Source organism: Lutra lutra, chromosome 2 (assembly GCF_902655055.1).
Source record: "Lutra lutra chromosome 2, mLutLut1.2, whole genome shotgun sequence".
Taxonomy (NCBI): Eukaryota; Metazoa; Chordata; class Mammalia; order Carnivora; family Mustelidae; genus Lutra; species Lutra lutra.
In genome coordinates this window covers 114,389,832-114,416,019 of record NC_062279.1, presented here as the reverse complement: position 1 = coordinate 114,416,019, position 26,188 = coordinate 114,389,832, and the positions used below count along the sequence as shown (strand labels likewise).

The window sequence follows — 26,188 nt, the reverse complement described above, 5'->3', positions numbered from 1 at the left end:
AATTGACAAATCCCACATTTTCTTTTTCTATGAGGTGCTCTGATTTGTCTCTTCCTTTCTATTCATTGCTACCACCATCTAAGCTCTTAGAGTCCAAGTAGATATTATTTTAATAACTTCTTTCGTGCTGGTTTCCCGTGTCATGCCCAAACCCTCCATAACAGCCATGATTGATCTTTCCACAATGCCAGATTATTCTAAACACTAAAGATTTTTTATTTTTATTTTTTAATTTAAATTTTATTTTTCTTAAAAAAATCATTATGAAGTAAATCCTTCTGCATGACTCATAGAACTCTCTGCCCCACCTGTTTTTTAGCACCCTTTGGTCCACTCATTCTGTCTGTTGACTGGTAAAAGACAATGATGCCAAGCTCCTTTTAAACTTTTATTGAACTTTGCTGATAAAATACTCAGGACACCTTTTCTGCATATTATTATAAATACTCAGATAAATGTTTACCTTCATATTGATTACCCTCGAGGATAGAGACTATATTTTACACATTCTTTAAAAATCTCTAGCAGCTTCTAGCATATTTGCCTGCTCATAAGTACTCAAAATTAATTTTTGATGAATAAAAGTACTCTAAAATAAAACAAAAAATATTTTCCTGGTTTTTTAGAATTGACTTTAACATGTTTCAGTCCCTTCGAGGTCCTAATATTCTCTACTTGTGATCAATCACTGTATTTGAGAAAATGTCAGCTAATAGAAAGTTACTATATATGTAGAAGCCACATAGACACATCCCCAAAGAGGTTGAAGAAATCTGACAGTATGCCATGTTATGGGAAAATGTGAAAATGAAGTATATTTTTACAGCCAGATTGTAGAATGTTATTTAGCATAACCTGATTTTCTCCAAAATCAGAAAAAAGAAGAGAAATAAAATTTCTTAAAAAAATTATAGTAAATAGTTCATCTTTGCATATTTTCTCTCTCACATTTCCCAGAGTTGTTTTTTTCTTTTTTTTTAACACTAAGTCAAATAATTACACTTTCTTCAAAATCTGTTTAATCGTTTACTTACTGAAATGTTCCCTGATCAACATTACCTTTCCACTGTTTTCCTTAATTTGGATTCATTAAGCATTTGCAGCAACTGGCTCCTCCAATACCACTCTACACTGCCTTTTATACAGTTTTATTGTGTTTGTTCAAAAGAAAATTACTTATTTTAGATGTAGGAACAATTAATTTATTTATTTTGATTCCTGCTAAGATTATGGAGTGGTTTCAAATATATACTAAGTACTCTACCAATACAACTTTTATGGATTGGAAATAAGAATATGATTTTTAACAGGTAGAACACTATATCAAAAAAGTCAGCACATTCTTTCTGAGATTGTACCAAGGTATCTTAACAGATTAACACGGATTACTGGACCAAATAGCAGGGTCAAATATGGCTTTCAAAAATGGGATAGATGTAGGATCATATTTTAAACAATTTATTTAAGATTTGCCAGTAGACAGTGTCCATAGAAGAGAACATAAGGAATATAGTTGACCACTTATGAAACATGAATGAAAACAGAATTACTAATCTTTAAATCCTGAGTTGAGGTGGTATAACCAAAATTAGGGGATCAATGTCTTTAAGGGGTTCACGTTAAGGACAAGTTTTTTGGTTTGTTTGTTTTGTTTTAGATGGAGGGAAGAAAGAGGGAGGGGGGAAGCAGGGACAGAGGGAGAGGGGAGAGAGAGAGAAAAAATCTTAAGCAGAGTTCAGTCCCAGTGTGGAGCCCAACAGGGGCTCGATCTCATAACCCTGAGATCATGACCTGAGCCAAAATCAAGAGTCAGACGCTTAACTGACTGAGCCACCCAGAAGCCCCCAGATGCAACTTTAAATAGTTATAGAACTACTTAGCAGAAGAGTTTATGCGTGCACAGCCTTCAAGATTAATACAAACATATACAGACAGTTGCCTTCATCACTTGGTTTTGAAAACAGAAACACAAATATAGCTTTTTAAAATTATCTTAAATTTCTTAGTCAAAAAGATGTGAAGAACACATTTTTTTTTCAACAAAAATGGTATAAAAAGCAGCAGAATATGTGTCCTTTGGAAGATATCATACCAAGTTGGAATTAATTCTGAGAGAGCTACTTTCTCTGCCTTATTCCTCCGTTTACTCGCGACCACATCTAAAACGAGTCTCATTTAGAACAGAAACAATAATGTTAAGGTTAGAGGGCAAAGAAACACCCAAATAAGTTTGTTACTTATTTTATTCCTATCAGATAATTAAAAACTCATGAAGAGGGACGCCTGGGTGGCTCAGTTGGTTAAGCAGCTGCCTTCGGCTCAGGTCATGATCCCGGCGTCCTGGGATCGAGTCCCACATCGGGCTCCTTGCTCATCAGGGAGCCTGCTTCTCCCTCTGCCTCTGCCTGCCATTCTGTCTGTCTGTGCTTGCTCTCTCTCCCTCTCTCTGACAAATAAATAAAATCTTTAAAAAAAAAAAACTCATGAAGAAATACTTCATGTTACTAATTCATGTTATTGTCAAAATAAATGAGTCCTAAACTTTTTAAATTGGGTCCAGTTTAGTAGTGCACACCTATGTTCCTAATTCAAACACTTCTAGAATCCTGGCATACAAATAAGAGTAATGAGCAAAAGGGTTACAAAAACTAACTCAGCTAAAATTACCAAAAAAGTGGATACTTTGCAGTGTGAGTCTCTTTTCTCTATTTTATTTCTAATAAATTTGATTTCTATAAATTTCTACTTGAAATTCCAAGTACTCATTATCTATATAGCCTTGGTTATTTAAATACTACTTAAATAATACTAAATATTATTTAATACTATTTCATTTATGTGAGTTTTAACTCCTTCCTTGGAACATTAAATTCTGGAACTGAAGTGGGTATTTTCTTTTTCTTTTTTTTTTTTTTTTAAGATTTTATTTATTTATTTGACAGAGAGAAATCACAAGTAGGCAGAGAGGCAGGCAGAGAGAGAGGAGGAAGCAGGCTCCCTGCTGAGCAGAAAGCCCGACGTGGGGCTTGAACCCAGGACCTGGGATCATAACCTGAGCCGAAGGCAGCGGCTTAACCCACTGAGCCACCCAGGCGCCCCAAAGTGGGTATTTTCTTTAACTACACATAGCTCAGTTAAAGTAGTCCCAGTTCAGCTATCAGTCAATAGATGCTGCCACCCATACTACAATAGCTGAAGAATTCCTGTAGAAACTATGAGAAACAACAGATTTGAAATCATAAAATTTAGATTTTAGAGCCTGATCAAGCTACACCGCTTTCTTTTCCACTTTATTTCTCTGTGAAATAAAGATAAAAGCACCTAGAATTATTTTGAGGCTTAAGTGAAATACTATATGACAGCCTTTTGAAAACTATGAAATGCTCAAAAGACATTATTCATGGCACAGTAGGATAATCTGTTCTCAAATTAAAAATATTTTGAAACAAGTTTCATTTTTTTATTTTCTTCTTTTTCAAATCTTGATTTTCCTTTCTGTGCATTGGGCAAAAGCCAAAGCGAAGAAATTGTCAAAGAGAAATTTTTAAAACCAATTTTACTCTGTTAGCTGGATATTTTTGGTTTGAGGTTAATCTATACTAATATTTATAGGATAACTCCCAAGTATACAATTGACCATCTTTGATTTTATTTAAGCACATTTAGTAAAAACATAAAATAGTGTTTAGAGAAATTATAAAGATTTTTTTTTAAAAAATACAGTATTTTAAGCTTCTTAAAGAAATGTTTCCTATATTCTCTCCTTCCCACCTCATTTTACTCCTGTCCATATTGCAGTGCTATATACATAAAAGATGCTCAGTAAAAAACTGATCTGACTTTTTGTATTGAATTCATTTGCCAAATAAATTTTTACTCCAAGCATGAGTCATGAAAGAAAAATTTAGTATTATTTAATTAAAATTTAAACCTTTGCTCTACGCTAAGTACTGTTAAGAAAATGAAGAAACAAGCCTGACTGAGAGAAAATATTTATAAAACACGTATCTGATAAAGGACTTGCTTCCAAATACACAAAAAATGTTTAAAACTCAGTAATAAGAAAACAGGCAATCCAATTATAAAGTGGGCAAAAGATTGGAACAGATAACTCACCAAAGAAGATAAACAGATGGAAATAGCAAATCAAAAGATGCTCAACATCATATGTCATTAGAGAATTGCAAATTTAAACAATGAGATACCCCTACAGATCTATTAGAATGCCCAAAGCCAAAACAATAACAACACCAAATGCTGGGGACTATGTGGAAAAACAGGAATTCAAATTCATTTCTGATGGGAATACAAAACAGTATAGTCACTCTGGGAGCCTGTTTAGTGGCTCTTTATGGAAGTAAACATACTCGTACCATAACATTCAGGAATTGTACTTTTTGGTATCTACTCTAATGAGTCGAAAACATATCTACATAAAAACCTGAGCATGAATTTTATAGCAGCTTTTTTTTTTTTTAAAGATTTTATTTATTTATTTGAGAGAGAGACAGTGAGAGAGAGCATGAGCGAGGAGAAGGTCAGAGGGAGAAGCAGACTCCCCATGGAGCTGGGAGCCCGATGCGGGACTCGATCCCAGGACTCCGGGACCATGACCTGAGCCGAAGGCAGTCGTCCAACCAACTGAGCCACCCAGGCGTCCCAAGCAGCTTTATTCATAATTGTCAAAACTTGGAAGGAACCAAGATGCTTTTTAATAAGTCAATGAATAAACCATTGTATATCCAGATGATAGAATATATTAAACAACACAAATTCAACTGAATAAATTTAAAGATCAAATTTGCTTTATTCAACAATTTGAATTGGGCACCATCCCATCTAGCAACAGAAAGAGCTCCATTAAGCAGTAAAAAAAAAAAAAAAAGCAAAGGTTTTAAGGGTGGAAAGGGAGTAGTAAAAGGCAATTATGAGCAAAGGATGCAAAGTTTTAGGCAAGGTGGCCCTCCTATGGGAAACAAAAGGGGGTCTATCAAGAGGATTACCTCAGGAGTAACATGAAATGTTGAAATGTTACCTCAGGTAATTCCAGGTTGGCTGGTTAAAGGTTACATTCCTGGGAGACATTCAAGCTGGTTAGGTTAGGTATTAAGTCTTGGTTTGCTGACATGATGTATAGCACAAGTGACTCCATTTGGGGCCTGCTGTCTCCTTTTAATAAAAAGGCATCAAAAACAAATGAGCTATCAAGTCACACACACACACACACACACACACACACACACACACATTCACAAAACCCATAGAGGAATTTTAAGGGAGAGAAGCCAATGCAAAGAGCTACGTACTGTGTAAGTCCAACTAAATAACATCCTAAAAGAACAAAACTATAGCAACAGTAAAAAGATTAGTGGTTGCCAGAAGGAGGGGGAAAGAATGAATAAGTGGAGTGTATGGAATTTTTAGGGCAGTGAAACTATTCTACATGAAATCTTAATGACGGTTATATGGCATTCTATTTTTCTCAAAACCCATAGACTTTACCGCCTAAGGAGCAAACACCACTATCAACAATGGACTTCAGTTAATAATAATGTGTCAGTATTTATTCATCAGTTATAACAAATGGGGGATCTGTGGATATGGAGAAGAGGGGTTATGTGGTAACTCTGTGCTTCCTAATTTTTCCTGTAAACCTGAAGCTGTTCTGAAAAAGAGTATGAATCTCAAACTAAGAGGAGCCTAAGGAAAAAACCAATTAGATGTAATGTGGTTTCTTGATGAGATCCAGAATAAAAAAAGAAAATTAGTGGAAAACTGAGAAAAATGTGAATATAGTATGGATTTTAGTTAATGACAGTGTATCAGTACTGGTTCATTATTTGTGACAAATGTACCACAGTAACATAAGATACTATGGTACTGGTATGTGGAAACTCTGCACGATCTGCAAATTTTCTGTAAATCTAAAATTACTCTAAATGAGAAAATGTTACTGAAATATTTACCATATGCTCTACACTAGGAACAATGCTAGAAATATAAAAAGGTACAGAGATTTTACACATAAAGCTATTGAAGGTATATGTTTAAATGCCAGTATAGGGCTACCTTGTGGCTCAGTTGGTTAGGCATTTGACTTCAGCGCAGGTGGTGACCTCAGGGTCCTGAATCCCATCATCATCATTGTCGGACTCTTCTCCCACTGCCTTTCCCTCTGCTCGTGTTCTCACTGTCTCGCTCAAAAAAATAAATAAAATCTTAAGAGTAAATAAATATTAATAAGTTATTAAACATTTAAACTTTAAGGAGCAATATACAAGACTAAATGATTCATGTGTGGAATGTCTATGTCATCAGGGCAAAATGAAAATATTTTGGATTTTAACGTAACCACACGATTTGTTAAATACAAATGTTCCATTTAATTGTTATGTTCAAATGTCTTGGTTCCGTTTATATTAAAATTTACGTTAAGTAGCAAGTTGTTCATAGTATCTGCTGTGACAGAACTATATATCATTTAGGTTCACCTTTTTCCCGTGGTTAGAGATACACATTGCCTGCAGATGCAAGTAACAGCTGACATCCCCAGGAATTTCACTTTAGCACCAAGTTCCCTCTGAATATACATATTCTTTTTACCTCACATTAAGTCAACAGATTCCCTAAAATATTGAGTTGCCTTTGCTTCACTTTCTGTGATAAAATAGTTGAGATTAGTTTTTCTTGGCTCAATTAATATGGCATGTGTTCTCTGGACTCCGTAACTCATTGGTCATGCGAAAGACGACTCTTGCTCCTGCAGCCGTATTGATCCACGTGGCCCTTTTGGTTAGGAGTAAAGCCTCTTTAATTACTTTGGCTGACTTTCATTTTTTACAAAGTCTTAGGCACATTAGCTATCATGCTGTAGTGTTCTCATTTGTCTTAAATTTAGATGCGCCTTGGTCTCCTGAGATTGATTGACTGTCTATATTCTTGGGAAACCACCGCCTACCCCAGCCTACACTAGCTCTGTTTAACTTAGAAATCTGAAAGAGCTATCTCTCATCTTATCCCAGGGCTTGATAACCTCTTCCTTTTCCTTCACCAGAGGTGTTTTGACCTTTAATTAAAAGGAAAATTTGTTGTCTTCCTTTCAGAAGACAGCAAATAATGAACTCATTAAAATGAGGTTAGTGTTCAGGCCTTAGAGCAATAAGAGTTGAAGTCTCATTAGCAGCTAACAATGCAGAACACAGCACATAAATAAACCTAATATGGCACAGCCAAATGCCTCCATGCATTAAATTTGAGCAGAATCAAATGTTTACCGTCAATGATGTCTAGGGCATGAAGTTTTAATGCACTTAATAAAGGAAAGCAAATTGCTTCCTATTAGCCATGAAATGTTACCACAGAAAAGGCCCCCAAAAATGTTTTATGTAAATGTGGGATATGTTAGTAATTAACAAAGAAATGTAGAAAAATATCTGCCTTGCTTAATAGATGCAGCAATTAGGAAGAATAAAGATGACAAAATCTCTAAAGGTAATTCTAGAGATTAATGTAAAATAATGCAGAATGTGAGAGTAAGATATTTTTAAGAGACTTTATCTCATATGTGACCCAAGGTGAGAGATATTTGCAATGTCAAACCAGACTCAGTTAATAAAATGAAACTTCCCTGTAGTTGATTAAATATCTTCTGGGAAGGAGATTCCTTAAGAACATATTTTAAAGAGCTACTATATTTCATTTACAGAAGCAGGAAGACTTTGTTTCAACAAATTCTAATGTTTTGTAAGTTATTTTATAATGCTAAATGATCCATAGTTACTGAAATAACAATTAGGAGTTTTATTTCAACATTCAGTGAATGGGCTAAAAGCATAAATTCTTATAACATCTAATATCTGTACCACAATGTTTACATAAAAGATTGGTAATGATATGCTCTTTATTCCCTATGTTTCATATTCCTTCAGTAGGGTTAGATAGTTGTTTCTCTGTTACATTTCCTTTGCATTTAACATGTATATAATAGAGTTCTTAAATTAAGAATTGTTAGAGCATGGGGTGCCTGGGTGGCTCAGTCGTTAAAGCATCTGCTTTCGGCTCAGGTCATGATCCTAGGGTCCTGGGATCAAGCCCTGCATTGGGCTCCCTGCTCAGCAGGAAGCCTGCTTCTCCCTCTTCCATTCCCCCTGCTTGTGTTCCCTCTCTTGTTGTGTCTCTCCCTGTCAAATAAATAAACATGCAGCTCTCTCTGTCAAATGAATAAATAAAATCTTTTTTTAAAATTTAAAAAAATAAAAATTGTTAGAGCAATTTTTACCCAATAATTTGTTCCATAATTTTTTCCCCTCTAAAGTATTTGAAAAAAACTTACCGTCATTCCACACTTCTTGAGCTCTCATGAAAACCCAGCAAGAAAAAATATTGTTTGGGCCAAATTTAGTGGGTCAGGGACATCTACTTTATATAGGTGAAGCCTACTTACTCTGAGAGTTGGATGATACTGGGTAAATGATACTCTGGGAATTTTGAGGAGATACTTCACTTTTGGAGAATAACTGCTAATTTTCAATGTTCATCTAATAGCCCAAATCTGAACAAATCCACGAATCATTAAACTCCACATCCAATTCTTTCACATCTTGCATTCATCATTTGATAGAGTCCCAGAACCTTTCTCTTCAAGCTACCATCCAAACCTGACCATTTTCCTATTTTGCCATCCACTCCAAGATACTCCTTTCTCAATGAGGGTAGTTTTTCTCTGTCTTCTAAATGCTTCCTTTCCTCTTCCATCTTTGTCTTCCCTTTACTTAGCAACTCTTCATGCATAGGCCAAAGATTCAAAGTATGATGAGCACTATATCTCTGCTTAAAACTCTCCAGTGCCTTGCCAGTACGCTCTTCTTATTGTACCATTATGTTGTTTATTGTATTTGTTTTTCCCACAAGAAGATATACTCCTAGAGAAAGTATTTTAGTTTGCTCAAAGCTAAGCTGATTCTTTAATACATAGAATAGCTGGAATATATTGGCTACTCAAATATTTTTTGAATGAGTAAATAAAGTAACATATTTCATTTATTTGAAAATCTTAAAATTACAGCAAAATCATTAAAATATATGAAATGTGTGTAAGGGCAGGCACAGAACTCTAAAGGATAACATTTACATAGAAAATATTTTGAATATTGCCTTCTTTCATTGGGAAATGACAGCTGTGCTGGAAAATGTTACCATTAATACATTTTTGTTTTGTTGTTCTCCTTCATGAGTATCTCACTAGTTTCCCTCATCTACAGGAAAGAAGACTTGGTAGACTATCAGATGATGTCAAACCTGTTTTGTTTTGAATGTGAATTATAATTAGGCTTTAAATAGAATTGAGCTTGAGGAGGTGACAACTAAATCTCACAAGAGCTTTTTTTATTTTTGAAAGCCTTAAGCCTTTGTCAGAGGGATAGATTTGTTAGAAAATGATTTGCCTACTAAGTACAGGAAAAGCCCACCTTAAAATACTACCTAACCATAAGCTGCAATATATTTTGGTAATGACTTCTATAACCAAATCAAGGTTCTGTATAGATAATGACATAAGTCTTCATATTTACAATAAAATCTAAAAATTGATTTATCTCTACATTCTTAGCTGTGTAATGAGAAGATTCTATTGTACCTGAGCTTAAAAAACAAATAAGCTTTGATGCTTCAAATATATATACATTGACTCATGATTTGATATTTAGACTTTGGAAATGATTTTTATGAGACACATTTAAAGATATATGTATCTGAATGTGTGTTTGCAAAATGTTCAACTATGTATCATATGAAAACTTTTCAAATGTTTATAAAGTTGATCATGAAATTATTTTAAAAAGGCAGATTTGTTGAGATATAGTAAGATAGCATGAAAATTAAACACAGAAACATTTTCACATGCAGGCTACAAATATGTATACATAACATATTTATATAAATATATTTATTAATATATATAATTTTAAAATGTGCACGATATATTAGCAGAGCCTAGGGCCTAGGAGACTACTTGGGAGGTAGAAGTGGCTCAGTAAATGCTTGCTGGAGTCTAGTTCCTTATGGTGACAAAGTTTTTGATGTTTACTTACAGTGAATTTGGTAACTACAAGTAGTTGTGTTTATTTGTTTTCTCATTTTACCTGTTAAATAAACTCATATTTGTTAAATACTGACTTTATTCTGTTACAATGTTTAAATGAAAAACAAGCAGTCATTATATTTTTAATTCTATCATCAATAATACGTTTTTTTTTTTCCAAGTCATCAAGGGGGTGTTCTTGATTTTTTAATTTGACACTCCTATCCTTTTATCCAAATATGTCAATATTCTAATACAAAGATACTTTTAAAGTCTAAGCAGTTAAGTTACTATGCACCATGTTAATAGAGTAAACCTTGATAATAATGATTTTGCTATTAAGTATAGCCTGTTTGTTCATCTATTAACCCCAAAATCTATTTAAAAACACATATCCTTTTTATTCAGATAGAAGACTGATATATTCATTGTGGGACACAAAGCATATACTTATCAGCATGCCACATATCCTAACATGCATAACATGCATAACATGTGTTATGCAATGTATCAGTACCCAACAAAGTCAAGGACTTAAATTTGTTCAAATCAATTGTAGCATATCAGTTGAATCATTACTGCACACAACTATTTTCACCATTATCAACCTTTCTTATTTACTATTGCTTGCTCTGCCCTGATGGTAACTATAGTTTCACAGAATTCAATCTATGAATATAACAAAGTTTTCATTCTTTTAAATTATTAACAGAGAGACAGTAAATTTATTTTATAGTAAAGTTAAAATGTATGGTTTATAATTTCAAGCCTGGTCTAAATGAAATGAAAAGTTTGGCCACTGAAAAGGTCATAGAGACTTTAACCTCATATCCACTTATATTTAGGGTAAAGAGAAATTATGACTGAAACCACATAGAAGAAGGGAAGAAGTATACCTCTCCTAAGAAAAAGTAGATAAAAACTTACAGATACCCTCAGGCACTCTCAGTAATGTATCCCTTGCTCTTGTGAGACAGGAATGATGGAAATTGACAATTTTCTTTTCTTTTTAATATTGAATGAAGGGGCAGTGGACATAAAATTTGAAATTAAAGTCCTGAATACCTACCATGTACAGAATTCCCTTCTATGGTTTCGGACATTTTTAGGAGAATTATTATAGGACCAACATGGCTGCCAAAGCTATGCCAAGAATCTCTGAAGTCTGTCTTCAAGACTAAAAATCTGACACGGAGTTCAGATGTTTCCAAGGTGCAGTGACAACAGAACGGGGAGTTGTATAAAACTGGAAATAAAAGCTTTTCTTTTTTTAAGATTTTATTTATTTGACACAGAGAGAGAGATTACAAGTAGGCAGAGAGGCAGGCAGAGAGAGAGGCGGAAGCAGGCTCCCTTGCCGAGCAGAGATCCCGACATGGGGCTCGATCCCAGCACCCCCAGATCATGACCTGAGCCGAAGGCAGAGGATTAAACCCACTGAGCCACCCAGGCACCCCTAAAACTGGAAATAGAAAGTATACTTTTTTGCACTCAAGAAACATTGTGGAATTGTTACAACACAATATTTAATCAAATAATTATATAATAAAGCTTCTAAGTGAATATCTCAGCAATGAAGAGATTCCTAACTAGTATGTGAACAGGAAGTATTTCTAGAGATGAAATTAGAAAAGTCAATTACAATATCACCCAACAATCATCGAGTACCTGTGTTGCATGAGTATTGCTGTGAGAATTGAGAGAATTTTTCAATCTCTTAAGTAAAAAGTATTTTTGTTAATGAAGCAACTTGAGAGTTGTCTTTAATAATTTCTCAATAAGAATAAGATGCTCCAAGAAGTAACATCGTATTTATCAAAAGTGTAATTGTTATTTCTAATTTTTTTCCACAATTTTGTAATATTAAAAAACTGATCTGAAGTTCTTTAGGGATATCCTGTAGAAATGGAAAATACTTCTTTCTTAAAGAAAAATACTTCTTTCTTTAGATCACTTAGAAAAAACTAAGTCATTGCATGTTTAAATGCACACAGAGGGGTGCCTGAGTGGCTCAGTGGGTCAAAGCCTCTGCCTTTGGCTCAGGTCATGATCCCAGGGTCCTGGGATCCAGACCCGCATCAGGCTCTCTGCTCAGCAGAGAGCCTGCTTCCTCCTCTCTCTCTGCTTGCCTCTCTGCCTACTTGTGATCTCTGCCTGTCAAATAAATAAAATCTTAAAAAAATAAAAAATAAATATATAAAAATGCACACAGAGAATCACATTTTATATAAAATCACAACTATTCTATCCTGCAACTTGCATTGGATACCAAGCAGGAAACCATACCATGAATCCAAGAAATACTTCTACTTCCAAGGGATTAGCCACCCACTTAATATTTTACCTAAAAGAGTATGTATCAGATTTGGGCAAATGGAAGTGTGTGCTGCTCGCTAATAGTTCAGAGAAAAAGCTAAGCTAAAGTAAATCATATACAAATTTTTTCCTGCTAAAGAGCTCAGTACGTTAGTGTGAATTAAGAACCTCCCAAGAGGGGTATAATATAGGGTTACCCAAACATTTTGAACATGGAATGATTTTTCATAGAATTGTTAAATTTCACAGACCTAGTGAACCATGGATCATGGTTTGGAAAATACTCCTCTGAAATTGGGAACCCTGTTTCCCTGGTTATCCCCTCATATGGTCAAATAATCCATGCCCAAGCTCCCACACTCCAGAGACCCCAAGGCAACTCTGAAGAGGGTGATTCTATCTGTGTTCTAGAGCCGCCACAGCAGTACACTGCACTTCCATCAAGCTGGCTCCCCAGCATAGGAGTCAGGATCCTGCAGAGTGATTCAGGTTACATTTTAAAGTTCCAACCTAACACACAGAGAATTCAAACCAATTCAGTGCAGACCTTAAGTGAAAATCCCTGGAAATATGTTTAATCATCAACTACTTTCTGCCCACACTCACCCAATGAAGGTTTGACTTTGTTATTTTGCTTGTGTTGTACGTACATGTGTACGTTTCTCCAAGCTATCTCATTCCTGATTATTCCTGAAGCCATCTCTTAGTCATTGAGTTTACAATGACCAGTTTCATTCCACATCCCCAAAGAAGTCCTAATATAAGATTGTTCTATCTCAATATTACTCTACCATCTACTTAAATACTTTAGCTTAGGGAAAACAGTCATTAAAAGCATAAAAGGCTTTAAAGAAAACCATGAATAGGGGCGCCTGGGTGGCTCAGTGGGTTAAAGCCGCTGCCTTCGGCTCAGGTCATGATCCCAGGGTCCTGGGATCGAGCCCTGCATTGGGCTCTCTGCTCGGCAAGGGAGCCTGCTTCCCTTCCTCTCTCTCTGCCTGCCTCTCTGCCTACTTGTGATCTCTGTCTGTCAAATAAATAAATAAAATCTTTAAAAAAAAAAAAAGAAAACCATGAATAAACCATGAACTCTGAAGTTAAATTTTTATATTTTTATAACTCAAAAAATTTGTAGGCCATCATAGGACTTGGACCAAAGCCTACAGGAAAAGTAAATTAAATAATATAATTAAAGACCAAGCTTGGAGAAAAAAACTTTTAAAGGAGAATGCCAGTGGTTCAAATAATAAATGTATAAATTTATCACTTCAGTATAATTTATACATAATGTGGGATGCTTAGGTGGCTCAGGTGGCTAAGCACTGGTCATGATCCCAGGGTCCTGAGGTAGAGCCCCGCATTGGACTCCCTGTTCTGGGAGAGTATGCTTCTCCTTCTGCTCCTCCCCCTCCTCCCGACTCATGCTCTCTCTTTCTCTCTCTCCCTATCTCTCTCTTTCTCAAATAAATAAATAAATAAAATCTTTTAAAAAAATTTATATATAAATGTATAAAACTATTTGTACAAATGTATAAATTATCTGAAGGGCCCTATAGTTCATATTTGATTCAAACATATTTAATTCAAAATTCCAGTGAATTAGGTAGAACATGGAAATCATCAAAACAGAACAGAAACCACTCATTGTTTGAGATGATCTACATGGACTGAAAATGAGAGTACAGTTGAAGAGAATTTGGGACTTATAAGAACTGGACAGTATTTTACCTTGTTTAAGGAAATTTTCTGATCCCAGGGAGAATACCAGACTGCTAACCAGAAAGCAGAAGTCGAAGTTCATCTCATATACTTTCAGAATGAACTGAAGTAAGAATGCTTTAGAATTCTGTGAACACGAAGCTGCCCAGGAAACTTTGAAGTAACAAACTTTAGGACATGAGAAAAATCCATTCACACCCAGGAAGGAATCAAAGTCACATGGACTGTTTTGCTGATGCAATAAAATAAAATTTACAACACTGTAAATGCATTTCAAATTTAATGATTTATATAACCTTGATTGTGTTCTTTGATAATCAAGCAGAAAATGAAAACTCTTCACATACGTGACACGAGTTAATATTATTTTACAAGGTCAAACCAACTTTCAAATTCTCTCTTCTCTTTGCCAGTATTTTAATTAGCATCAATGTTTAAGCTTCCAGCATGCAAAAATCACTCCTTAAGCTATGAGACTATTCCTGTTACCAATACATACATTCCTTACGCAGTTAGTTCCTAAAGCTTGCCCTCCAATTATGGATAACAAAGGTTTAAAAGCAATGATGCTCTAGAACTTTAAGCTCCATCTTTCCTGTTAGGTATGTAGGAGTGTTCTATAAGTTTCAACAACACAGCCAGCCTGTTGTGAGAATGTTTAAGTGTAGCAGTGCCAGTATTGATTTTTCCCTCAAAACCTTTCCCAACTCTCCCCCCATCTCACTGAATGTCAGAAATCTGAAGCATTAATGAAATTACACTCCACTTCACTTCCCACATCAGTCCATCAACAATTACACTCCCATCCGTCCATCCGTCCTTCCTTCCTTCCTTCCTTCCATTCCCAGTACTCCCAGTAGAAGCCATGCCTTTATTTTGTGCTTATTGGAACTACTGCAAAAGCCTCCTCAATGACTTTCCGGGTTTTGCTCCAGTTTTCCTGCAATACCTTCTCAGCAAGTAGCCAAAGGAATCAATTTAGAATGTAAAAATCCTGTCTTATGTGAGATGAAGTAGAGTGTGGTGTGTTAAGATACCAGGGTTTTTCCTGACACTGGGCCTTGTTCTTACTACCCTGTTTGCCCTGAGCACACTCCTCCAGAGCCGAGTTGGGCATGACTGGCCTCGTATTTTTCATGGCTCAACTAAATTGCCACTTTTTCAGAAAGGCTGTATAGAGCACGGTGCCCATCCTGTTGAAATGTAGGGACTCTGTGTTAGTTTTAATAATAGCATATACTATAACACTATTTCTGCACCACTAATTATAATTTGCAATTAAATAATTATGATTGATTTTCCCTGTGTATCATCTGTGCACCTAAACAGAACCTAAGTTCCACAAGAACAAGTTTATTGGTTTTGTTTGTCAGAATTTTCCAACTTCAACTCCAAAAATTTATGTAGCTTATTTAGTTTCTCTGTGCCTTATAGTCCTCATTTATAAAGCAGGGTTGATTAGGGGATCACAGGGAGATTTAAAGAGATAATTCAAACTGAGTGTTTTTCAGAGTACCTAACACACAATAAAGACTCGATTATTATTAGCATTCTTTCCTGTGTCCTAAGTACCTAGAAGAGTGCCTGAAACATAGCAGGTGTTCAGTTAATATTGTTTCAATGGATGGATGAATTAATAATGGCACAAGGAGGAAGAGAGCCCAGAGGGTAAGTCTCAGATCCCTGGTTTCCTGGAGACTTAGGTGAGATTGGGAGTTGGGAGTGCAACACTTAAGTGATGGGTGGAAAGATGAGAGGGCAATTGCTCTGAAATGCAGTGGTGTTTTTCTACTCAGCAAGTTGTTCTTCAAATTGAGTATGATTTCAGCAGAAGGATCCCCAAAACTTTCTCCCCACAAAAGGCCCCCAGATTTCTTCAGTATTATTATTACACACATTCATTCATTCTTCCTTAGTTAACTCATTCATTCCACAATCATAGACGAACTTCAATGTAAAACACTGTGGAAGACTTTGTGTATTTGTGTGAAAATATTTTTCAATGTGTAAATTATATCAGACAGTTTCCTCTTTGAGCGGCAGTAAGACTTTATTTTTACAAAGAGAGGGAGACGGAAGCCTGGGTGTCTCAGTTGGTTAAGTGTCTACCTTTAGCTCAGGTCATGATCCCAGGGTCCTGTGTTCGAGTCCCATACTCAGCTCCCTTCTCAGCAGGGAGCCTGTTTCTCCCTCTGCCTGCAGCTCCCCCTGCTTGTGTGTGCTCTCGCTCTCTCTCTTTAACAAATAAATAAATAAAATCCTTAGAAAAAAGAGAGCAAAGGAGTGTGGATTGCTTCTAAGGGGAAGGAGATGAACAAGAAGGGAGGCAGAGACTACCAAAAGCAAACTTCAAAAGCTTCATACTTTCACCCTCGATCAGCCCTATCCATCTTCATTTGTACATCGATAAATAGTGTGTCCAAAAGTTCATGGAATCTTGAGTCATTTCATCATGGGTGGCTACACAAACTTACTATAGTGGGACCTGAAGCTATTAAGGTTGCACCAAGTGTTAACGCAAACATACTCAATTTCGGCCTCTCCTTGTGTTATCTAGGTAGGCCATTTAAACTTTCCATGAAGCAATTTTATCCACTTGGACAATAAGTATAAAGATAACCTCTCCTGGTTCCTTCCTCGAGATTAAATAAGATACTGTTTTTATGAGTTACTGTATATAATTTTTAAAAACTGTACAAAACAGTTAAAAGAACAAAAACTGGGGTGCCTGGGTGGCTCAGGGGGTTGAGTCTCTGCCTTCAGCTCAGGTCATGATCTTGGGGTCCTGGAATCGAGCCCCACATTGGGCTCCCTGCTCAGTGAGGGGCCTGCTTCCCCCTTTCTCTCTGACTGCCTCTCTGCCTACTTGAGATCTCTGTCTGTCAAACAAATAAAATAAAATCTTAAAAAAAAAAGAACAAAAACTATCACACTTATGTATTTGATTTGAAATTTTGAAAGTATAAGGCTATATCAATATATGTAGATGGTTATGCCTTAAAGGGTTAGCCTTATATTAAACTACCTAAATATCAGAGTGGATTAAGACTTACACAACATACTTTGAAATTAGTCTAAATAACGCACTAACTTAATATTTCCATAATTTTTCCTTGATGGTTTTAATCTTCAATTTGAAGCTACAAGAATAATTCAGCAGCACATATACTAAAATTACAGTTTCCTAGGTTCCATTTTTTTATAATCTAATTCAGAATTCCCAGAGCATGGGTCTGGAAAAAGTTATCTTATAAACATTCTGGCAATTCATTTCTTATGGGTAACTTGGAAACAATTGCTTTTGACCATTTTTAGAACCGACTCGGGTCTATGATAAAATACACAAGCCTGGACCCTATCATGTAACACTAAATCAATAACTCTTCAAGTGGGTCCCCAGAATCCACAATATTAGCAGTCTCTTTTAAAAAATTTTATGAGGGCGCCTGGGTGGCTCAGTGGGTTAAGCCGCTGCCTTCAGCTCAGGTCATGATCTCGGAGTCCTGGGATCGAGTCCCGCATCAGGCTCTCTGCTCAGCAGGGAGCCTGCTTCCTCCTGTCTCTCTGCCTGCCTCTCTGCCTGCTTGTGATCTCTCTCTGTCAAATAAATAAATAAATAAAAATCTTAAAAAAAAAAAAAAGTTTTAAAAAATTTTATGAAAAATAAAGCTTGAGAACTATTTCTTTAACATTTTGCAATAGGGTAAGTTGGACTTGCTTTATTAAATACTAAGGAACTCATTATGAGAACATTAAATGAATGTAAGCAATATTTATTAAAAGAATGAATTATTGATTTTTCTTGTTATATATATTTATTCTCTTTAATATCTAATCAGGTAACTTAGTAAGTTCTTCCTAAATAATGCAAGGAAAAACTTCAAAGCTGTTTATATTTTTTCTGATGTGAACTATTAAAGAAATAACTGAGGCTTATTGTCCAAACATTAAATATATTTCATTTTACATTTATGTTCAAAAGTTAGTCAAACTTCCTCACAAAATAGATAAAAAAAGCACATCTATAGCTACATGCTATTTCCTAAGTTTGACAATTTGATTTTCATCTCTGAGACATATTACTTTTACTTTATAAACAAGTTTTTCTAAAGTAACTTTTTCATTATATTTCATTTATTCATAATTTTGTATTTGTATATTTTCTTGTCTAACATTTCTTCTGAAATTTTTCCTGTATTTCTATTGTTTATTTTTTTCTACATTTCTTTTTTAATTTTGGTGGTTTAACACTTTTTACTTTTACCTTTATTTCTGATTTTTATTTTTAAAATTAGACCTCTTTTGTTACTCATTATTATTTGTGCCTTTCTTCTTTCATCATTGAAAGAACATGGAAATTTTTTTTCCCTGAATTTTGGAAATCAAAGAATATTTTTTATACTGAAGTAGACGGGATTGGAGGCTGTTAGGATTTGCTTTTTTAATCCATTTATTTTGTTTTGGTTTTACTTATAGCAATTGTCATTTTTACTCCCACATTAACCAAGATTACATGTTGGGAGAATATGACTAGAGAACTCTATTTCTTTCAACAATGAAGAGTCTGTCAAATTCTTCATAGAGTTAATTAGCACTGGTGGAAAAATATTCATCTGTCCTCACTTTTTGTGAGCTTGTCTTGCCAGGCAATCTATAATATAAGATTATAAAATATCCATGATATAAATGTGCTGGTGAAATGTAGCATCCTATTCATAGTGTTCTGATATCATTTAATGATATGGTCCATGAACCATGTTTATTATTTTACCATCAGTAATATATTACTGTATTACTAATATAAATAAATGAAATTAACTCTATCGAATGCCTTTCACATATACAAAAAATATATCTGGCAATATAGAATATATAAAAATAAGTAGGGTTTGATTGACCTGGAGGCACTTAAAACTAGGGGAGCAGCTGGAGACTATCTAGGCAAAGGGAATAGAGAAAGGAAAGGTGTGGAAAAGTGTAGGCATTGGGGATAGACCAGAGGACTATGTGATTTGGGGGAAATAGCAACGCTTGTAGTTTAATCAGAAATGAGGAGGCATCAAGAATACCTAGTTGGTGGGGCACCTGGGTGGCTCAGTGGGTTAAGCCTTCAGCTCGGGTCATGATCCCCAGGTCCTGGGATCCAGCCCCACATTGGGCTCTGCTCAGCAGGAAGCCTGCTTCCCTTCCCCTCTCTCTGCCTGCCTCTCTGCCTACTTCTGATCTCTCTCTGTCAAATAAATAAATAAAAATCTTAAAAAAAAAAAGTATACCTAGTTGGTTGGGAGAGAGTGACCTATTGAGTGCTCATTAACAGCATTTATTGAGTTCCTACTGTGTGCCAGGCACTTAGCTATGCACTTTGTATGCCTCATGCAATGTAATCCTCACAATAATAGTGTGAAACAGATGTTAAGCATTATCCCATTTACAGATAAAGGAAAGGATTAGAGAAGTGAAATGACTGACAAGGCTGTCATTAATTGAAAGGCCTCCCTGACCCCAAGGGTTAAGTGCATTTACTGCCTTCGGGATGTTAGTATGATTGCAGAATGTAAGGCAGCAGAGGAAGGTAAAACTTAAAGGTGGGAACAGGTTAGCAGACCACAGTGTTTTAAAAGCGCAAGAAAAAGACAATGAGAGAGTTCTAAAGTGGTGGCAAGTTGATTGAGGGGAAAAACAGATTGTTTGATGTTTGATTGTCCCTAAGAAAACATCAAAAGTGTGAGCCCACACCCTCAGTATAAATTAAAATCCTTTACTGTGTCTCTCACAGCATGCCCTAGATTTCTTTTGTAGAACTTACCATGAGTTGTAATTACACATTTGTTTGACTGTCTATTTAATATCTCTCTCCCTTTCTACCCATTGAGGTCCTAGGTTAAAGGGACTATGCTTGTTACACCCAGCACTCTATGCAACTACAATACATATTTAGGAAATTGAAGAATGGATAGCGGAGATATAAATGCAGAACAATGACTTCAAGAACTCAGAGCTAGAGAGTTGGAGGGGGGTTGGAGTGATAAGAAATACAGGGGAAGGGAGAAATGTTTTTAATGAACTCTTTCAAGATACGGAGTCCCAAGGATTGTGCATTAAATAAAATGAGAAACCCGGCGGTGGGGGGGGAGGGAACTAAGATAAAAGGATGTGTGATATTTTCTATTTAAAACTGTATTCCACCAGAGTTACCAATATGCCCAGCTAGTCCAATAGACTCTATTTTTAACTCCAACCTCTTTTTAACATTTAGTTTGTTCTTTTTGAGAACTTTAAAAATAATATTTTATACAACTGAGTTAAACCAATCGATCTATTTTTTTCCCTTTTTCTATTTAATTCATAATATTTAAATAAGATTGGCCAAGATTACATTGAAATAGCTAAATGTAACCTTGGATATCCACTGATTATATAGTTACCAACCTCCTAGTTATTCTCTTTTCTTTTATTTAATTAAGCTAATTTGGAGGAGTTCTCTTAATTCTGGGGTAGTAAATAGTTTCACAAATTTTTAAAGCAAATGCATAACCACTGTGACTAATATTCAAAAAATTGTCTTAATTTCTGACTCTTTGTTCACCTTAACATATGGTTAGCAGTAAGCAAAAAAAAATTGAAATGAGTTTCTCATTTTCATCAGAACAAAGTAAGTCCCCTTTACACATCTATTTAAAAACGGGAAAAGCCTTCTGAGTCAATAAGTAAACCAAAAAGCCAAGGATCTGAGAGTTCTGAATTATGCTACATAAGAATAATTGCAGTTTGGGCGCCTGGGTGGCTCAGTGGGTTAAGCTGCTGCCTTCGGCTCAGGTCATGATCTCAGGGTCCTGGGATCGAGTCCCGCATCGGGCTCTCTGCTCAGCAGGGAGCCTGCTTCCCTCTCTCTCTCTCTCTGCCTGCCTCTCTGTCTACTTGTGATCTCTCTCTGTCAAATAAATAAATAAAATCTTAAAAAAAAAAGAATAATTGCAGTTTAAGAATTGGCAGAAAATTTATTGGACTAAGTCTGATTCAGAGATTACTATCTGCGGGTTCTTATCCTGTTGACAAATAAGAAATTAATGTAAAATTATAAAAAAAAATTCCAAATACAGAAAATAGGGACATTTTGCCACAGTTGGAAATTTTTTTCTTTATGGAATTGTTTATCTATTTCCTATCTGTGCTTGACTTGTTCATGTCTCAACATTTGCAATCAACACCCTTTAAACTATACATTTCTCTTTAGTTTGTGTGGTTAAAAACCCAAGCCTTAAATTCAATGATTATGCCTTTAAAAATGATAGGGGAGACAGCACAGTTAAATAAATACTAAATTGCAACTCAAACAAATGTTACCTTCCTATTCCTTACCAACAAATGCAAGACTTGCTACATCCAACAACTCTGAAAAATTTCCCCTGAGGAAAAAAAGTGTAATAATCTGAAATCAAGAAATGTCTCACATGGAAATGAAAAATGATTTCAGTGCTATGTGGTTAGAGAATTGCCTTTCAGCAACTTACAATGTGCTTTGGACTTAACTGCTTCGTAATTTGGTGAACTTCAATAAAAATAACACTAGTGATTATAATACCCAAAATATGAATAGCAAATAACAGTACCCATCAAAACCCAAAACACAAGAAAGCCCATATTATTTTGTTTCACTCATGCATACACATTTGAAAAAGAGGCATCCCAAAGCTTCATATTTATTTTTCTAAAATCATGTTAATTTCTTATTTATTTCAGGCATTACTAGAGACTCAAAATTTACTGCGCACTCAGGTTGCAAATTTTACCTTCAACCTTGGATTTTCAGGGAAGTTTTACCACACAGGTAAGAAGGAGCTTTGTGTTCTCAGGCAGCTACATATAAATAGGAGAGGGGATTTTAAATGTTTCATAAGTAGGAGAAATAGAATATCCAGACTGATGATGGGGGAAACTTGGGTGCATTATATGAGTAGCCAAATCCAAAATCAATGAGCTTGTTTACTTTGGCAAATACCATTAGAATCAAAGGCAAAAGAGGAAAAGAATTGACTTTTTCAACTCAGTAAAAGAAACCATGATCATCGTTCTGTGACTATGCCTCTTGTCTCTCAGCATAGTCCAAGCAGAAAGCATAGTGATTGTGAGGATGATGATGATAATGATGATGATGATGATGGCAATGACACTCCAATAATAATAATAGCGGGCAGTATTTTTAAAACATCAGATAATCAAAGTGACTGCCATTTTGGTACACATTATTTTCCTTTAGAAAACATCTGGTGATCAGAGAGCAATTTTATAGCCATAAAGAAAATTAATAATAGAGGGTCATCTTGCTTAATTACCCTTGCAGGATTTTTCCCTAAAAGTATTAGAACAATTTGGTCTAACATGCATTAAAACAATAAGGTTTATAAGTAATAAGGTTTATATTTCTTTCCATCTCTACCCAGCCACAGTTGCATTTTTTTCTTTTCTTTTTTTTTCTTTTCAGTGTTCCAGAATTCATTGTTTATGCACCACACCCAGTGCTCCATACAATACTTGCCCTCCATAGTACCCACTACTAGGCTCACCCAACCTCCCGCCCCGCTCCCCTCCAAAACCCTCAGTTTGTTTCTCAGAGTTCACGGTCTCTCATGGTTCATCTCCCCACAGTTGCATTTCTGTTCAGTATGAGCTTCTCAACAAATTCTTAAAATTTGATTGACGTTCATGCACTACTCTCTATTCTTATATTTCTCACCTCTTTACCCATCTTCACCTCCAGAATATGACTTTTATATTCTGAGTACCAACATTCTAATGTCTGGCACCCATATGGAGAAAACTATGTGCATAGAAGTGACTATTTTATAATAATGACAAAAATAACACAAAATGGTGTGTTAAAGCTGTATTAGGGCAATACTTACTATCTGCTCCTATTTCTGCAGCTTGTGGTATAAGCCAAATACTTTATGACTTTGCACTGTTGTTACTTCATACTATCTTAGTGAAAACATTCCCTGGTATTCTCTGTGCATGCATGCATGTTATTGACATTTAAAATATCCCATGCAAAGGTAGTCTTTAATTATCATAAATGCAGCTCATTTACCCAAAGAAGCTTTTTAATGTTTAACCAAGGAGACTCAGCATGTTTTATTAGAATATTGAAGCAGTGATGTCTTATTGGCTTTTCTTTAATGCCTTTTCCCTCCTGCTTTGAAACATGTAAATCTGTTTAAAGTAATAGAAGGAAAATTAGTATTTAGACCATTTGATAAATCAAATGATTGCATATTTTAAAAGGACATTTTGCACAAAGAGATTTGGGTCATCGTATCTGCACAGGCAAAGTAATTCCAGCTTACAATTTTGAAAATAGACATGGTTTTGTAAATCTTCTTCAAAAGCCCCCTCAAGAAATGAATTCAGGCCTAAGAAGCCCTGATTCTGAAGTTATAAAGCAGATAACTCTAAAAGCTATATCTACTCATGCAGAGGAAAAATTATGGGATTATTTGGAGTTCACACACAAACAATACTATTTGGTCTTAAATAGCTATATAGTGCAAGTAAAGCCATTCTTTTGTTTGAAATATATCTGGATAACTGCCTCAGCTCTTTTATTTGCTTTTCATATCCAGAACTATTAAAGCTGCCAGACATTCACAGAGTTAATGTTGATAGCAGGTTATAACACTTCTCATTTCTTCTTTATGATCCTGAACATGTATACAGTACAAATCCAGTAGGAAATGAACAACACACTAGTTAATATCACAGGAATGGTTGTTGGAGGAAGATACAAAAAAAATCATTTTAATTATATCTTTTAAGAAGAACTTATTGACTCTTTCTACTCTTTATGTCGGTACGAGCCTGAAAAAAATAACAAAAGAAAAACTCTATTCTGTTATGCTTTGTTGATAGTACACTTTAGAGATCAAGCAATATATATAAATTTGTAAATGCCAGAAGTTTACTTTCTTTCACATAAGGATGACACTTTCACTGACTTGCTACTTTATGTGTAGAATCCTTGAAAGGCATCCAAACTGTAGTTCAAAGGTGTAATCATATTGTATTGAGTACAATACAGTACAGTACTAATTTACTCAGAGATACCAAGATTTCTTCAAGAGTGGAATTAACATTGGTGATGCCCACCACAGGGAGGGCATACCTCTATCTTATCTTGTCACATTCTTATATGCAGGCTTAAGTATATGGAGCAAATCAGGGAAGTGCTCTCCTTATACTTGCACTCCGCTGTGATGTGTAACTATTAGAAGATGGCCTTGTCACAATGACTGTCTCAGCTCTCTCCTAGGATGTTCTGATTTCCCAATACATGAGGATGCTGATTGATGAGCCTCATTGTTTTGAAGACATTTAATCACATATGCCCAGTGTAATAATGATAGAGTCTTCATTTCTTAGACTGCTCCACTCACTTGTATTTCCCATGTATTCTTTCCTGTTCAGTTTCTCTGGCCTTCACATGCTAAAAACAATCTCACCCAAAAGGACATATCCCTAAGCTTTCCCTAGTAGTCAGCCCCTCACAGGTGACAAATTGAAAGAGGGAAGACATACTGTTGATTAAAAGGAAAAAATAAAAGTGTGGAGTTTGAAATAAAATGTTTTGGTATGAAAATGTGTAAAGTTTGATTGGAATTGCACAATGAAAACTCAGAGAATGAATACATTTCAGCATGAAGATGTCTTCTGCTACAAGTATTATTTTTGTAGGACATAATTTCTAGTAACAATCATTGCCACTCTTTGTAATTAATAATAAATCAAATATGACTCAATCAATTACTTCATGGATATTTGCAAATTGTATTAATAATGTTTTTATGACAGTTCATTTGACAAAAATATATGCCCTTTATATAAAACTGTAAACTTTCAAACATGAAATTTTTTACAAAAGGTATTATATTCGTTCACCTCTCTTTGATTTTTGTTTTCAATTTTCTGTATAAATTACTAGTTCAGAGTAGGTATTAGAAACAGACTGCTTTGCTCAAATCCACACTGACATTTACTAGGCTTGTGAACATAAACAGGTTACTTAAACTTTCTGTGCCTCAGTTTCTGCATCTCTAGATGGAAATCATATCTCCCTTATCTAGAATAACAGATAGCATGTTCTAAGTGCTATGTGTTTATTATTACTATTTTAAAAAGTACTTTTGTATAAGATCAAATTTTATGAAAAAAGTAAACCGAATAATGCACATCACTCTAATTTCTAATTTTGAAATTATAGGTTACATCCATACATGTGTTTATATTTTTATTTATTTGCCTTTAAAGAATTTAAAGAGTGTTTGCAATGCAGTGTGGGGAACACAATCAACTGAAATAACACTGCTCTTACATACAGAAGTAACATTCTTACAAACACCTATTATGTATGTGCTCTATAAGTTATTCAGTGAAACATATGTCTAACAAACATAGGTATACAATGAAAAGATAAATCCCACTTATTTATCGATACAAGTAACATTCTTAGAAATATATTTGCCATGTGTCTTCTTGAAGGTTTTACATGCATTGCAATGTACTGAACACATTTTCTCAAGTTAATTTTTTAAAATGTTTAATTGAGGCGTCATTGACATATGTATGATATTAGTTTCAGGTGTACAACATAGTGATTTGAAAACCATATTCAAGGGCACCTGGGTGGCTCAGTTGGTTAAGTGTCCCTCTTTTGATTTCTACTCAGGTTATGATCTCAGAGTTGTGGGATCGAACCTTGTGTTAGGCTCCATATTCAGCATGGAGTCTACTTGTCCCTCTCCCTCTGCTCCTGTCCCCTGCTTGTGCTCACTCTCTTTCAAGTAAATAAAATCTTTTTAAAAAATCAGAAAAAAAGAGTCATATGCATTACAATATGCTCACCATGATAAATGTAGTTTCCATCTGTCTCCAAAGATATTACAATGTTATTAACTATATTCCTTATGCCATACTTTTCATCCCAGTGATTTATTTATTTTATAGCTGGGAGATTATACCTCTAATCCCCTCACTCTGTTTCACCCATATCCCATTCCCCTCCCCTTTTGCAATCACTAGTTT

General features: G+C 35.1%; 1 protein-coding gene across 1 annotated transcript in view; it reads left to right on the top strand.

The window, feature by feature from the left end:
• Nucleotides 1–26,188, top strand: part of LOC125094280 (bifunctional heparan sulfate N-deacetylase/N-sulfotransferase 4) — a 265,257-nt gene that overhangs the window by 105,586 nt on the left and 133,483 nt on the right. The window contains exon 3 of the mRNA XM_047719926.1: nucleotides 21,854–21,941. Within this exon, the coding sequence (XP_047575882.1) occupies nucleotides 21,854–21,941 (88 nt within the window). The remainder of the gene's footprint in view (nucleotides 1–21,853; nucleotides 21,942–26,188) is intronic.